Source organism: Salminus brasiliensis, chromosome 11 (genome assembly GCF_030463535.1).
Source record: "Salminus brasiliensis chromosome 11, fSalBra1.hap2, whole genome shotgun sequence".
In the NCBI taxonomy this organism is placed as follows: Eukaryota; Metazoa; Chordata; class Actinopteri; order Characiformes; family Bryconidae; genus Salminus; species Salminus brasiliensis.
The window spans coordinates 37,346,694-37,363,818 of NC_132888.1; the positions used below are offsets into that span (position 1 = coordinate 37,346,694).

At 46.9% G+C, this 17,125-nt stretch overlaps 1 protein-coding gene across 1 annotated transcript in view; it reads right to left on the reverse strand.

Annotated features, from left to right (window-relative positions):
- Positions 1 to 746: 746 nt before the first annotated feature.
- Positions 747 to 17,125, reverse strand: part of LOC140565062 (protocadherin Fat 3-like) — a 90,351-nt gene continuing 73,972 nt past the window's right edge. The window contains exons 4-7 of the mRNA XM_072690818.1: positions 13,113 to 13,231; positions 12,791 to 12,989; positions 2,971 to 3,032; positions 747 to 960 (exon numbers count right to left, since the gene is read on the reverse strand). Coding sequence (XP_072546919.1) covers positions 835 to 960; positions 2,971 to 3,032; positions 12,791 to 12,989; positions 13,113 to 13,231 — 506 coding nt within the window. The 3' untranslated portion in view covers positions 747 to 834. The remainder of the gene's footprint in view (positions 961 to 2,970; positions 3,033 to 12,790; positions 12,990 to 13,112; positions 13,232 to 17,125) is intronic.

Here is a 17,125-nt window from a genome sequence, read left to right on the forward strand (position 1 = left end):
ATTTTTTTTCCGAAACTGGTTATTAAACTATAATTATTAGATACATTAACAAATATATAAAATATAAATATTTATAGAAGTAATGCTGTAAAAAATAAAAAAAAATGTGTGTTGAAATTAAAATAGATAAATAAATACATTATATTTGATATATATTTATATATATATATATGTATATGAATACTATTTAAACCTTGAACCCTGGTTTCTGACCCTAGACCCTCACTATTCGCTGTCCCGTCCACTTTCCCGCCCCCTGGTGGCTCACCTGTGATGTCGAACCACAGTGGCGTGGCTCCTTGGGGTTGGGCCGAGACCACGCCCACTATGTCAGCCACTTTGTCCGTTTCCATGACGGTGAAGTTGTACAGCTGCTCGTCGAACACCAGAGGCGTGGGACTGGGCGGCGGCCGCCGGATCCACTCGATATGCAACCGTGCCGTCGCCCATCGCTGTGGACGCCCGTTATCCACCGCCTTCACCTGCAGGTAAAAAACGTGGATGAGGATGTGGTCATTCATCCCTTCCTCTTCCCACGGCAGTTTTCCCAGCAGTCTGAAAGACGTTTCTACAGATTCATGAAAAGCATACCGATCCAGCTGTTAAGCATGGGGGTGGGTGGATCATGCTCTGAGACGTACCGTGAGAATGTCGTAGGTTCCGGCTGAGAACTGTTTCTTTGGGGAGGAGACCACGCCTGTTTTGGGGTCAATGTAGAACTTGCTGTCCTCGTTTCCGTCCACGATGCTGTAGGAGAGCTCAGCGTTGGCGCCCTGGTCGGCGTCGTAGGCGAAGACGCGGTAAATGGGACCGCCCCGCTGCTTCCGGCCGCGCTCAGGTAAGCGCACCCTGGTAAAGCTTCTCTGGAAAGACCGGCTTGTTGTCGTTCACGTCCAGCACCTGGATCACCACCCACACGGTGGTGTGGCGAGGGGCGGGGCCTCCGTCAGATACTGTGACCTACACACACACACACAAACAAAAAAATACAAACAGACGAGCCAATCAGATCACAGACATTTATACTGACGTATTAAACGTATCGTTTTTATGGTGGTTTTAGTGTTTTTGTAGCAATTGTAGCAAGACATTTACAGTTAAATACTAAAAGGCAGAAGTTTATTATTATAAATCTATTATTATTATTATTATTATTATTATTACACTATTAATTATTCAGTATAATTTAATTAATAATTCATCAGTATCTACTATGAATTATTTTTATTATTTCAATTATTATTAAATAATTTTCAGTAACTACTATGAATTATTTAATATACTATATGAATTATTAGTATCCACTATGCAGGATTTCATATCTACAATTAATTATTCAGTATCCACTATGAATTATTCAGAATCTACTATGAATGATTCAGTATCTACTATGAATTATTCAGTATCTACTAGAAATGATTCAATATCCACTATGAATGATTCAGTATCCACTATGAATGATTCAGTATCCACTATGAATTATTCAGTATCTACTATGAATTATTCAGTATCTACTAGAAATGATTCAATATCCACTATAAATGATTCAATATTCACTATGAATGATTCAGTATCTACTATGAATGATTCGGTATCCACTATGAATGATTCAGTATCTACTATGAATTATTCAGAATCTACTATGAATGATTCAGTATTCACTATGAATTATTCAGAATCTACTATGAATGATTCAATATCCACTATGAATTATTCAGAATCTACTATGAATGATTCAGTATCTACTATGAATTATTCAGTATCTACTAGAAATGATTCAATATCTACTAGAAATGATTCAGTATTCACTATGAATGATTCAGAATCTACTATGAATGATTCAATATCCACTATGAGTTATTCAGTATCTACTATGAATTATTCAGAATCTACTATGAATTATTCAGCAGTCGCTATGAATTCCATATCTCTTATGGCTTATTCAGTAGCTGAATTCAGATCGTTATTCAGTAGGAGACTAACGTGTGGGTTCTGTAGGGGTGGAAGTAAGAAGCCTCCTGCAGCCTCTCGGAGTTTACGGAACCGAAAGATCTAGAATTTAGATTTAGCGTCTGCTGCCGCTCCTCGACCCCAATAAACAAAAACAAATAATACATAAAGCATGACAGAGTGAAAGAGAGGCAGGAGCGGCACACCTGCTGGAGCGCTGCGGCGCTGCTTTTAGAAAGGTGTTAAAGAAGTGCTCTTTGTTTTTTTAGAGCACTCTGCGGAGCAGCACTCTCATAAATTACTGAGAGCCTGACAGACTGCGTTCCACATCCTGACTTCTGATCGCCGGAGCAGACGCGCTGAAGATTCCAGCAGTGCAACATTAAAGCGGCGGCGGCGGCGGCGGCGAAGGGGGCGGTGGCGGGGGGGCGCCGTTGTTCCTGTTTAACGTCTCCGGCTCTTTTCCTCCTGACGCTCATCAAACTCCATCTCTGACCACGTCCCAAAGCAGCCGGAGACCGCGGCTATTTTAGAGCCCTGTTACCTTTTAATGCTATTTTTAGAATCAGAGAATTTGAATCTATTTAAAGCAAAGACACCATCATCATCATCATCCTCCTCCTCATCATCATCCTCCTCATCTTCATCATCATTATCATCATACACTGCCATTGTTATTATTAGCATTAGTTCGAAAGCCTCTCCGCTCAGTGGGGGGGGCTTAATGGCCTAGGGATCCGGTGATTGGCTCCATATTTGGGTAGAGTACCCCAGAGCCGATATGGCGTTGGCGTGGTCCGGCTACTGGGACTGTCCAGCATCACTACCGAGGCCTGAGCATGGTCCGGATACTAAGTGAAGAGAAGACCCGCCCTGCTCTCTCATTTCAACCTCTGCCACACCCACCTATCATCATCCACCTATCAGCAGGTACGTGCATGGCAGTTGGCCAATCAGGGCACGGAAATGGACTGGAATGGAATGAAGAGGAGAGAGAGAGAGAGAGAGAGAGAGTCTGACCTCAAGGACGTGTTCTGCCTGCTGTTCTCGGTCCAGTTTTCGAGCGGTCGTCGTGATGAGACCTGAAACACACACACACACACACACTGTTAAAACCCCAGGTTTAACAGTCCTGAAACTTTTTAATTCTAGGCCTATCAGACTCTGGTCTCGGTCCGGTCCCAAGCGAGCTCTGGTGAGACCGTGATCTGACCTGGATCAGACCCAACGATCAGCTTAACAGCTCCCAGAGCCTGGTGTGACCCATAACACTGCCCACATCATCACTACAGCTGTGAGCAGGGCCTCTGCTTGCTGTGTCTGGGGTCTGTCTGCTCTGTGTCTGGGCTGTGTCTGTGGTCTGTCTGGGCTGTGTCTGTGGTCTGTCTGCTCTGTGTCTGGGCTGTGTCTGTGGTCTGTCTGGGCTGTGTATGTACTCTGTCCGCACTGTGTCTGTGCTCTGTGTCTGTGGTTTGTCAGGGCTGTGTCTGTGGTTTGTCTGCTCTGTGTCTGGGCTGTGTCTGTGGTTTGTCTGAGCTGTGTCTGTGTGTTGTGTCTGTGGTCTGTCTGGACTGTGTATGTACTCTGTCCGCACTGTGTCTGTGTGTTGTGTCTGTGGTCTGTCTGAGCTGTGTCTGTGCTCTGTGTGCTGTGTCTGTGGTCTGTCTGCTCTGTGTCTGGGCTGTGTCTGGGCTGTGTCTGTGCTCTGTGTGTTGTGTCTGTGGTCTGTCTGCTCTGTGTCTGGGCTGTGTCTGTGGTCTGTCTGCTCTGTGTCTGGGCTGTGTCTGTGGTCTGTCTGCTCTGTGTCTGCTCTGTGTCTGGGCTGTGTCTGTGCTCTGTGTGCCATGTCTGTGGTCTGTCTGCTCTGTGTCTGTGCTCTGTGTGTTGTGTCTGTGGTCTGTCTGCTCTGTGTCTGTGCTCTGTGTGTTGTGTCTGTGGTCTGTCTGCTCTGTGTCTGCTCTGTGTCTGGGCTGTGTCTGGGCTGTGTCTGTGGTCTGTCTGCTCTGTGTCTGGGCTGTGTCTGGGCTGTGTCTGGGCTCTGTGTGTTGTGTCTGTGGTCTGTCTGCTCTGTGTCTGGGCTGTGTCTGTGGTCTGTCTGCTCTGTGTCTGGGCTGTGTCTGTGGTCTGTCTGCTCTGTGTCTGGGCTGTGTCTGTGGTCTGTCTGCTCTGTGTCTGGGCTGTGTCTGTGGTCTGTCTGCTCTGTGTCTGCTCTGTGTCTGGGCTGTGTCTGTGGTCTGTCTGCTCTGTGTCTGGGCTGTGTCTGTGGTCTGTCTGCTCTGTGTCTGGGCTGTGTCTGTGGTCTGTCTGCTCTGTGTCTGCTCTGTGTCTGCTCTGTGTCTGGGCTGTGTCTGTGGTCTGTCTGCTCTGTGTCTGCTCTGTGTCTGCTCTGTGTCTGCTCTGTGTCTGCTCTGTGTCTGGGCTGTGTCTGTGGTCTGTCTGCTCTGTGTCTGGGCTGTGTCTGTGGTCTGTCTGCTCTGTGTCTGGGCTGTGTCTGTGGTCTGTCTGCTCTGTGTCTGGGCTGTGTCTGTGGTCTGTCTGGGCTGTGTCTGTGGTCTGTCTGCTCTGTGTCTGGGCTGTGTCTGTGGTCTGTCTGGGCTGTGTATGTACTCTGTCCGCACTGTGTCTGTGCTCTGTGTCTGTGGTTTGTCAGGGCTGTGTCTGTGGTTTGTCTGCTCTGTGTCTGGGCTGTGTCTGTGGTTTGTCTGAGCTGTGTCTGTGTGTTGTGTCTGTGGTCTGTCTGGACTGTGTATGTACTCTGTCCGCACTGTGTCTGTGTGTTGTGTCTGTGGTCTGTCTGAGCTGTGTCTGTGCTCTGTGTGCTGTGTCTGTGGTCTGTCTGCTCTGTGTCTGGGCTGTGTCTGGGCTGTGTCTGTGCTCTGTGTGTTGTGTCTGTGGTCTGTCTGCTCTGTGTCTGGGCTGTGTCTGTGGTCTGTCTGCTCTGTGTCTGGGCTGTGTCTGTGGTCTGTCTGCTCTGTGTCTGCTCTGTGTCTGGGCTGTGTCTGTGCTCTGTGTGCCATGTCTGTGGTCTGTCTGCTCTGTGTCTGTGCTCTGTGTGTTGTGTCTGTGGTCTGTCTGCTCTGTGTCTGTGCTCTGTGTGTTGTGTCTGTGGTCTGTCTGCTCTGTGTCTGCTCTGTGTCTGGGCTGTGTCTGGGCTGTGTCTGTGGTCTGTCTGCTCTGTGTCTGGGCTGTGTCTGGGCTGTGTCTGGGCTCTGTGTGTTGTGTCTGTGGTCTGTCTGCTCTGTGTCTGGGCTGTGTCTGTGGTCTGTCTGCTCTGTGTCTGGGCTGTGTCTGTGGTCTGTCTGCTCTGTGTCTGGGCTGTGTCTGTGGTCTGTCTGCTCTGTGTCTGGGCTGTGTCTGTGGTCTGTCTGCTCTGTGTCTGCTCTGTGTCTGGGCTGTGTCTGTGGTCTGTCTGCTCTGTGTCTGGGCTGTGTCTGTGGTCTGTCTGCTCTGTGTCTGGGCTGTGTCTGTGGTCTGTCTGCTCTGTGTCTGCTCTGTGTCTGCTCTGTGTCTGGGCTGTGTCTGTGGTCTGTCTGCTCTGTGTCTGCTCTGTGTCTGCTCTGTGTCTGCTCTGTGTCTGGGCTGTGTCTGTGGTCTGTCTGCTCTGTGTCTGGGCTGTGTCTGTGGTCTGTCTGCTCTGTGTCTGCTCTGTGTCTGGGCTGTGTCTGTGCTCTGTGTGCCATGTCTGTGGTCTGTCTGCTCTGTGTCTGTGCTCTGTGTGTTGTGTCTGTGGTCTGTCTGCTCTGTGTCTGGGCTGTGTCTGTGGTCTGTCTGCTCTGTGTCTGGGCTGTGTCTGTGGTCTGTCTGCTCTGTGTCTGCTCTGTGTCTGCTCTGTGTCTGGGCTGTGTCTGTGGTCTGTCTGCTCTGTGTCTGCTCTGTGTCTGCTCTGTGTCTGCTCTGTGTCTGGGCTGTGTCTGTGGTCTGTCTGCTCTGTGTCTGGGCTGTGTCTGTGGTCTGTCTGCTCTGTGTCTGCTCTGTGTCTGGGCTGTGTCTGTGCTCTGTGTGCTATGTCTGTGGTCTGTCTGTGCTGTGTTTGTGTTCTTTCTGTGGTAGCGTTCTTTCTCTGATGACGTGTCTGTGACTGACTGGTGTTTGGACTGTGCTTTCTCTGTGTTGTCTCTGCATATGGCAACAAACTCAGATTTCAAAAATGTCTGAGCATCTGCTTCTGTCTAGTTAATATCTGAACACACAAGGATGGTAAACACTCACACACCACACACACACACACACACACACACTCACACACACACACACACACAGTTGAGAAGAGGGTGGGTAAGGCAAGAAAGAGGATCAAAGAAAGAGAAAAGAGACAGGAGAGAGTGAATGAGTGAGAGAGAGAGAGACTGAGAGAGAGAGAGAAGAGAGAGAGAGAGAGAGAGAGGATGGGGGGGGCAGACGGAAGGACAAACACTAGACAGACACAAAAGTTTGGCGTAACTCCCATCAATGACATCATAGCAGTGAGAGAGAACACACACACACACACACACACACACACAGTATGGGGCCCTATCAGATAATTGGCATCACCTGACCAGAGTCTATTATGTAACCACACACACACACACACACACACACACACACACACAGCAGAGACTGTCAGCACTAAACACACACCTTCTTTCAAAGGTCTTAACATCGAACTTCTGATCTTATCGCCATAGCAACCGGCAGCTCAGTTACTAAGTGCTCTGGACCTAAGAGGTGCACTCTGTGCATCTATGTGTGTAGGTGTGTCTGTGTGTGTGGTGTGTGTGTGTGTGTGTAGGGTGTGGTCTGTGTGTGTCTGTGTGTGTAGGTGTGTATGTGTGTAGGTGTGTGTGTGTGTGTGTGTCTTTCTAAGGTAGGAAACTCACTGAACATCGTTAAGTGAACAGGTAAGGTGGTTAGGGTTAGGATTAGGCCTAGGGTTAGGATTAGGCTAGGGTTAGGTTAAGGTTGGGATTAGGAGCAAGGCGAGATTTTAGGACCAGGGCAAGATTTAGGATTAAGATTAGTCCCAAATTTTTAATGCGGGTGAGATTTAGGTTTAGCTTTTAGATCAGGCTTAAGGTTAAGTTTAAGACCAGGGTGAGATTTAGGTTTAGCTCTTAGGTTAGGCTTAAGGTTAAGTTTAAGACCAGGGTGAGATTTAGCTTTAGTTTTTAGGTCAGGCTTAAGGTTAAGTTTAAGACCAGGGTGACATTTAGCTTTAGTTTTAAGGTCAGGCTTAAGGTCAAGTTTAGGACCAGGGTGAGATTTAGGGTTAGGTTTAGAATTGAGATCAGTGCTGGACTTTTGACCAGGATGAGATTTAGGTTTAGGTTTTTGGGTTAGGCTAAGGTTAGGCTTAAAGGTAGGGCTAGGTCTAGAACCAAGTGAGGTTTAGGCTCTGGGTTGATGTTAAAGTTAGGCTTAGGTTAGTGGGATAGGATTAGAAACCAGGACTAGGTTTAGAGCCACAGTGGGGGTTAGGTTTATGTTCTGATCTAGTCCAGTTTAGATGTGCAGATGGTCCAGACTGGACTATGCAAATTAAGTGTTTAAGACTCCAAGGGAAACAGCAGGGCTCCTGTAGGACTGTAACACAGTTCCGCTATGGGGTATTTACATGTATGTATGTGTGTGTGTGTGTGTGTGTGTGTGTGTGTGTGTGGGCGGGTGGGTGGGTGTGTGCGTATCTAACAGCTGCACTTGGTAGCATTAGCATATTAATTAAAGTGAAGAGTGATCGCAGGCAATTAGCTAAAATAATAAGAGCAGCACAACACACACACACAGTTGTACATGATCAGCCTTTTGGATCTGTACTGAGTGGGTGGAATATGTGTGTGTGTGTGTGTTGTCTGCAGGTGGTAAACTGCTCTATAAGAATGTCTCAGTGATTCATCGATTGAATTGGTGTTCATTCCTGAGTGTAATAAATTTCACACACACACACACACACACTCACAAACTCTCACACACACACAAACTCTCACACACACACAAAACAGTCCCTTTTGGGGAGACAAAGGAATAAACCAGAACAGAGAAAAAGAGGGAGGGGGGGTAGAAACACAGAGAGAGAGAGAGAGAGAGAGAGAGAGAGAGAGAGAGTGAGAGAGAGAGAGAGAGAGAGAGAGAGAGAGAGAGGAGAGAGAGAGAGAGAGAGAGAGAGAGAGAGAGAGAAAGTGTGTGTGTGTGAGAGAGAGAGAAAGTGAGAGAGAGAGAGAAAGTGTGAGAGAGAGAGAGAGAGAGAGAGAGAGAGAGAGAGAAAGTGAGGAGAGAGAGAAAGTGTGTGAGAGAGAGAGAGAGAGAGAGAGAGAGAGAGGGGGCAGAGAGAGAGAGAGAGAGAGAAAGTGAGAGAGAGAGAGAAAGTGTGAGAGAGAGAGAGAGAGAGAGAGAGAGAGAGAGAGAGGGGGCAGAGAGAGAGAGAGAGAGAGGGGGCAGAGAGAGAGAGAGAGAGAGGGGGCAGAGAGAGAGAGAGAGAGAGAGAGAGAGGGAGAGAGAGAGAGAGGAGAGAGAAAGTGAGAGAGAGAGAGAAAGTGTGAGAGAGAGAGAGAGAGAGAGAGAGAGAGGGGGGCAGAGAGAGAGAGAGTGAGTGTGAGAGAGAGAGGGAGAGACAGGGAGAAAGGGGGTGGGGAGAGAAAGAGCGAGAGAGGAGCTGTACTGGTCATTAACTCAGTGGACTCCTTGACCGCTGGACTCCCGGTCCAGGTTTCGGTGCCGTGGTCCAACATAAGAGCCCTCAAACCGCTGTGCTAATTAGCACTGAGGAGACGCTGACATCCTGTTCCAGTGAGGCACTGTCGGGTCAGCACTGCCGGGTCAGCGCGACCCGGAGAACCGGGCATTCAGATGAAGACAATGTAAGACCCACCCAGAACATTCAACACAGCGAGGCCGAGCTCCAACAACAGCTGCGGCTCACTCCTACACCTTCAGGGGGCAGCGCTGCGTACTCCTGATATCTGATTGGCCGTGTCTTATCTAATCTCCGCACTGTACGTTCTGAGACTCCTCCCCCTCACTGTGATTAGTCCTCCTATGTTCGGGGACCTCCCCTGACTCTGACTGATCTTAGGTTCTCCTAAGACCTCCCCCTGACTCTCATTGGTTCTTATTTGTTCTGAGACCCAACCCCTCAGACTCTGATTGGTTCCTGTTTGTAATGAGACCTCCTCCTGACTGTGATTGGTCCTATTCACTGCTTTGTTGGCTCCAAAACAGCTCCCCCTGATTGTGATTGGTCCTTGTTTGTCCTGATACCCCTCCCCAGTCTGTGATTGGTCCTTGTCTGTCCTGATACCCCTCCCCAGACTGTGATTGGTGCTAATCACTGCCTCATTGGAACTGAGACTCCTCCCTCAGATTTGTTCTGAGACCTTCGCCTGACTGCGATTGGTCCTTGTTTGTTCTGAGACTCCTCCCTTGAACTGCGATTGGTCCTTGTTGGTTCTGAGACCTCCCCCTCACTGTGACTGGTCCTAACTGCTCTGAGCTCAGTAGGCACCCTACTAGCATAAGCATAAGAACTTGTGTAACAGCATGTGTGTGTGTGTGTGTGTGTGTGTGTGTGTGTGTGTGTGCCCAGCTGTCTGTCTTGCTAATTTAATGTCAGCCCCATCAATACCTGTCCCCCTTTCTAACACTCCGCCCACTCCAGCTATCACTATAAATTACATTCAACAAGACACACACACACACACTCACACACACACACACACTATTTGAAGTCGGATGGGGGGATCTTAGGACAGTAGCGCTGGGGTAAAACCAGCTGTGTACAGATAAGCAATGCAGTTAATATTAGTGATATTAACAGAACAAGCAACAGTTCTCTGATATTAATGCTCTTAATATTTTCAATAATCATATTAATTAATTATTAATATTAATAATAATAACAGTCATCATAATTTACATCTTATTTCTGGTCTTATTTTCTCTTGTCCTCCAGAATGAAGGGTAACCATAGTAACAGGCATTCTGATTATGTTGCTGTAAAGCATGGTTTCTATTCTGAGGTTTTGTTGAGGCGGCAGTTTTCAGTTAAAGGGCTCGTAGCCCACCCGTATCCCACCTGCATCCCACCCTTTGTATTGTGTTCCCTCTGAGGGCCCTTTTACATTACATCTACAACTCCTTTGTTCCAGGCTGTCTCTCTCTCCCTTACAATAAACTCGTCCATCCAGTCCCGTAACCACCTATCCGTCCGTCTGTCCATCTAATCCTCTAACCGTCCGCCTGTCCATCCAGTCCCATAACCACCTATCCGTCCGTCTGTCCGTGTAATCCTCTAACCGTCCGCCTGTCCATCCAGTCCCGTAACCACCTATCCGTCCGTCTGTCCGTGTAATCCTCTAACCATCCGCCTGTCCATCTAATCCCGTAACCACCTATCCGTCCGTCTGTCCGTGTAATCCTCTAACCGTCCGTCTGTCCATCCAGTCCCGTAACCACCTATCCGTCCGTCTGTCCATGTAATCCTCTAACCGTCTGTCTGTCCATCCAGTCCCGTAACCACCTATCTGTCCGTCTGTCCATCTAATCCTCTATTCGTCCGTCTGTCCATCCAGTCCCGTAACCACCTATCCGTCCGTCTGTCCATCTAATCCCGTAACCACCTATCCGTCCGTCTGTCCATCCAATCCCCTAACCATCCGTCTGTCCATCCAGTCCCCTAACCACCTATCCGTCCGTCTGTCCATCCAATCCCCTAACCATCCGTCTGTCCATCCAGTCCCCTAACCATCCGTCTGTCTGTCCATCTAATCCTCTAACCGTCCGTCTGTCCATCCAGTCCCCTAACCATCCGTCTGTCTGTCCATCTAATCCTCTAACCGTCCGCCTGTCCATCCAGTCCCCTAACCACCTATCCGTCCGTCTGTCCATCCAATCCCCTAACCATCCGTCTGTCCATCCAGTCCCCTAACCATCCGTCTGTCTGTCCATCTAATCCTCTAACCGTCCGTCTGTCCATCCAATCCCCTAACCATCCGTCTGTCTGTCCATCCAATCCCCTAACCATCCGTCTGTCTGTCCATCCAAACCCATAACCATCCGTCTGTCCATCCAGTCCCCTAACCATCCGTCTGTCTGTCCATCTAATCCTCTAACCGTCCGTCTGTCCATCCAATCCCCTAACCATCCGTCTGTCTGTCCATCCAAACCCATAACCATCCGTCTGTCTGTCCATCCAGTCCCCTAATCATCCATCTGTCTGTCCATCCAGTCCCCTAATCATCCATCTGTCTGTCCATCCAGTCCCCTAACCATCCGTCTGTCTGTCTGTCCGTCCTCCTCACTCTTGGAGATGGAGATGGTGTTAGGGTGGGTGGATCAGGATGTGTGTGTGGTGTGTTCAGGGTTCAGTGAGTGGTTTCAGTGAAGGAGGGTATCAGTGAATCTCCGCTGAATCTGCTGGATGTCGGCCTTCTCCGAAAAGCTCTCACAGCTTTCCCAGCTCCTCTCACCCTCAATTACACTGCTCCACCCCTCCAGCTCTCTCTCTCTCTCACACACACACACACACTCTCTCTCTCTCTCTCTCACACACACACACACACTCTCTCTCTCTCACACTCTCTCTCTCTCTCACACACACACACTCTCTCTCTCCCTCTCACACTCTCTCTCTCTCTCTCACACACACACACTCTCTCTCTCTCACACTCTCTCTCTCTCTCTCACACACACACACTCTCTCTCTCCCTCTCACACTCTCTCTCTCTATCTCACACTCTCTCTCTCTCACTCTCTCTCTATCTCATACTCTCTCTCTCACTCTCTCTCACACTCTCTCTCAAACTCTCTCTCACACTCTCACACACTCTCTCTCTCTCACTCTCTCTCTATCTCACACTCTCTCTCTCACTCTCTCTCTATCTCACACTCTCTCACACTCTCTCTCAAACTCTCTCTCTCTCACTCTCTCTCTCTCTCACTCTCTCTCTATCACACTCTCACACACTCTCTCTCTCACACTCTCACACACTCTCTCTATCTCACACTCTCTCTCTCACTCTCTCTCTCTCACTCTCACTCTCTCTCACACTCTCTCTCACACTCTCTCACTCTCTCTTCTCTCTTAATTATTATTGTTATTATTGTTGTTGTTATTATTATTAATAGACTATTACGCAGATCAAAGGAATCCAAACTTGCGTATTGAGCAAAAACACACTGCGTCAGAGAGAGAGAGAGAGAGAGAGAAGGAGGGCATGTGTCTGTTTGAATGAGTGTGTGTGTGTGTGTGTGTGTGTGTAGTGATAAAGTGTTTTCTGCTTTTGATTAACATATAGATAGCTTTTACTGCAGCAAAAGAAAGGATACTAAGAACACACACACACACACACACATACACACACAAACACACACACACAGGCCTGTTATTTTCTTAATACTCGATCAATGCAATCAATCGCCTCTCTCTCTCTCACTCTCTCTCTCTCCCTCTCTCTCTCTCTCACTCTCTCTCTCTCTCTCCCTCTCTCTCTCTCTCACTCTCTCTCTCTCTCTCTCTCTCTCTCCCTCTCTCTTTCTCTCACTCTCACTCTCACTCTCTCTCTCTCTCTCACTCTCTCTCTCTCTCTCTCTCTCTCTTTCTCTCTCTCACTCTCTCTCTCTCTCACTCTTTATGAAGTCTGTAATTAGGCTCTGTGCGTCCCGCAGGTGAGCAGCAGGGGATTGTGGGAAGGGAGGAGGTGTGTGAAACCCGTCAATCAAAGGTAGTATCACCAGCGGAATGTTCAAGCAGCCAATCAGCATCAGTGTATTTCCCCGAGAGGGATATGATGTCATCATCACCCACTCCCACCCCTACCCCACATATACACACACACACACACAGCATTTGATTGACAGGCCGCCTCACCGGTGCGTGGGTTGATGCTGAAGAAGTTCTGTGGGTTGCCGCTGGCAATGCGGAAGGAGAGGCGGGGCTCGGTTGCCATGGCATCCGGGTCCTGGGCCTGGATCTGGATGATGGACAAATCTTTGGGAGAGTTCTCGGGGACGGACGCGTGGTACATGGGGTCAGAGGTCAATGGGGCGTTATCGTTCACATCCTCGACCTGGATACACACACAAACACACACACACACACACACACACATTCATATTATAGCACAAATGTATACCCAATTACAGTAAATTAATAACATATACCAGAGCCAAACACACACACACACACTCACCTGAATGTAGACCTGTAGAGCTGCTGACTGAGGCACCACCCCCAGGTCTGTGGCGTAAATCGTCAACCAATAGGAATCCTGTGTCTCCCGATCCAACAGATCTGTGGTGTAGATCACTCCTAAACAGACACACACACACACACACAGAACACACACACACACACACACACAGAACACACACACACGGACATATGCATTAAAATGCTGAATGCTAAAAGACCAACAAACCACGTCATTCAACATAATTCATTTCATATCCTGTTTCCATGTAAACCAAATAAAAAAAACAAAATAAAAGTCCTGAAAAACAATTAATTAAAGAAAATTATAAATCAATCAAACAACAGCCGGAACAGAAGCCACGCTGATTCTTCATAAACACAAACATCTTCCTACTGAAGCCTCTTTGATCTAAGGTTCAAATACAAAAATGAAAATTTGATGAGGAGTCTGAATCTGATGAGGAGTCTAAACCTGATGAGGAGTCTGAACCTGATGAGGAGTCTGAATCTGATGAGGAGTCAGAACCTGATGAGGAGTCAGAACCTGATGAGGAGTCTGAACCTCATGAGGAGTCAAAATCTAATAATGAGTCTGAATCTGATGAGGAGTCTGAATCTGATGAGAAGTCTAAATCTTTTTAAGAGTCAGAATCTTTTTAAGAGTAAGAATCTGATGAGGAGTCAAAATCTGATGAGGAGTCACAACCTAATGAGGAGTCTGAATCTCATGAGGAGTCAAAATCTGATGAGGAGTCAAAATCTGATGAGGAGTCAGAACCTGATGAGGAGTCTGAATCTTTTTAAGAGTCAAAATCTGATGAGGAGTCAGACCCTGATGAGGAGTCTGAATCTCATGAGGAGTCAAAATCTGATGAGGAGTCAAAATCTGATGAGGAGTCAGAACCTGATGAGGAGTCTGAATCTTTTTAAGAGTCAGAATCTTTTTAAGAGTAAGAATCTGATGAGGAGTCAAAATCTGATGAGGAGTCAGAACCTGATAAGGAGTCTGAATCTCATGAGGAGTCAAAATCTGATGAGAAGTCAAAATCTGATGAGGAGTCAAAATCTGATGAGGAGTCTGAATCTTTTTAAGAGTCAGAATCTGATGAAGACTCAGAACCTGATGAGGAGTCAGGATCTGATGAGGAGTCAGAACCTGATGAGCAGTTGAACCTGATGAGGAGTCAGGATCTGATGAGGAGTCAGAACCTGATGAGGAGTCAGGATGTGATGAGGAGTCAGGATGTGATGAGGAGTCAGGATCTGATGAGGAGTCAGAATCTGATGAGGAGTCAGGATGTGATGAGGAGTCAGAACCTGATGAGGAGTCAGGATGTGATGAGGAGTCAGGATGTGATGAGGAGTCAGGATGTGATGAGGAGTCAGGATCTGATGAGGAGTCAGGATGTGATGAGGAGTCAGGATGTGATGAGGAGTCAGGATCTGATGAGGAGTCAGAATCTGATGAGGAGTCAGGATGTGATGAGGAGTCAGAACCTGATGAGGAGTCAGGATGTGATGAGGAGTCAGAACCTGATGAGGAGTCAGGATGTGATGAGGAGTCAGGATCTGATGAGGAGTCAGGATCTGATGAGGAGTCAGAACCTGATGAGCAGTTGAACCTGATGAGGAGTCAGGATCTGATGAGGAGTCAGAACCTGATGAGCAGTTGAACCTGATGAGGAGTCAGGATCTGATGAGGAGTCAGGATCTGATGAGGAGTCAGAACCTGATGAGCAGTTGAACCTGATGAGGAGTCAGGATCTGATGAGGAGTCAGAACCTGATGAGGAGTCAGGATCTGATGAGGAGTCAGAACCTGATGAGGAGTCAGGATCTGATGAGGAGTCAGAACCTGATGAGGAACTGAACAGAATCTGACTGTGATTCAGATGATGAAGAGTTAATGACCTCTGTCTGAAGGTGAGTTAGCGTGCCTGAGCGCTCGGTGTCAGCGTGAGTTCAGCCCGGTGTTAGTCTGAGATAAAGACTGAAGGTCAGACTGCAGAGACAATTAGCCTAACCGCTAACTGAGCGTCTGAACCGCCTCGGTCAGACAGAGAACCCGTCACACTGATGAACGAGCGGCGCTAACGCGGCCTGAACGGCCCAGTCTGCTTAGGATAGCGCTAACACCCACCAATACACACACCAACGGCCCTGACTCACCACTCCACAAAAACCTCATTACCATGCGCGAGTACCCCAAAGCGTGAGGGAGTGTGTGAGTGTGTGTGTGTGTGTGTAAATGCTTTAGCATGTTCACCTTAGACACTTTCAGCATGTAGCGTTCACATGCTCCATTAGCTCTGTGCAGTACAGCATATTTACATCACCTCAGGGAACTTTCATGAGTGTGTGTGTGTGTGTGTGTGACACAGAGAGAGGAATACAAAGAGAATAATATAATAAAATCACTTATAATAATGAAACCACTTATAATAATATATATTATATAATATACATATTATAATAGTCTTCTATTTTAATAGTAATTAAATAATAAATACTGAATAATCCATAGTAGATACTGAATAATTCATAGTGGATACTGAATCATTTATAGTAGATACTGAATCATTTTTAGTAGATACTGAATCATTCATAGTAGATACTGAATCATTTAAAGTGGATACTGAATAATTCATAGTGGATTCTGAATCATTCATAGTAGATACTGAATAATTCATAGTGGATACTGAATCATTCATAGTGGATACTGAATCATTCATAGTGGATACTGAATATTTCATAGTAGATACTGAATAATTCATAGTGGATACTGAATCATTCATAGTAGATACTGAATCATTCATAGTAGATACTGAATAATTCATAGTGGATACTGAATCATTCATAGTAGATACTGAATAATTCATAGTGGATTCTGAATCATTCATAGTTGATACTGAATAATTCATAGTGGATACTGAATCATTCATAGTAGATACTGAATAATTCATAGTGGATACTGAATCATTCATAGTAGACACTGAATCATTTATAGTGGATACTGAATAATTCATAATGGATACTGAATCATTTATAGTAGATACTAAATAATTCATAATGGATACTGAATAATTCATAGTGGATACTGAATCATTCGTAGTGGACATTAAAAAATTCACTGTGGATACTGAATAATGCATAGTGGATGCTGATAGTAGAGAAGTCTGCACCCCTGCAGGTGCAGGGTAACAGCATCGGGCGCACTGGAGAACATCTGAACACCTCTGCAGATGTTCTTCGGAGCGCCCCCTGCAGGACAGAGAGGATACCGTAGGCACTGCATTGGCGCACTGGAGAACATTCTCATACTCGACAATTATTAACAACACATCTAAACACCTCTGCAGATGTTCTCCAGAGCGCCCCCTAGATGTGCTGTTATTAATGGTTGTGCAGAAAAATAGCAAAACTTATGCAGCTGACTTAGGAACACACACACACACACACACTCCTGACAGCGAGCAGATCTGTGTGTCAGAAGCCGAGCGAGTGACGAGGTGGTAGATGTGAGAGGCAGAGTGTTTAAACGAGGGGCGAGAAGCAGAGATTATTCTCCTCTCTCCTCGGCTGTGCAGCTCCTGCTGCCTGACCCAGATAAAGAAACGATAAGAGTGAAGCTCAGAGAGAGTCTGCCAGTCAGTGTGTGTGTGTGTGTGTGTGTGTGTGTGTGTGTGTGTGTGTGTGTGTGTGATACCTATCAGTAGAATAATCCTTGTGATCAAATATTAATGAAATTCCAATTATCCACATCCTGTATATCATCCAATAACTGTAACACACATCACGCATGTGTGGGTGGGAGAGCGAGAGAGAGAGAGAGAGAGAGAGAGAGAGAGAGAGAGAGAGAGAGAGAGATAGTAGATAAGGAGAAAAAGATAAAGATAGAGATAAAGAAAGACAGAGAGGAGAGAATAAGAGAATAGAGAAAGGAACAGTGTGTGTGTGTGTGAGAGAGAGAGAGTTAGAGAGAGTAGAGAATGAGAGAGAGCACAAGAGAGAA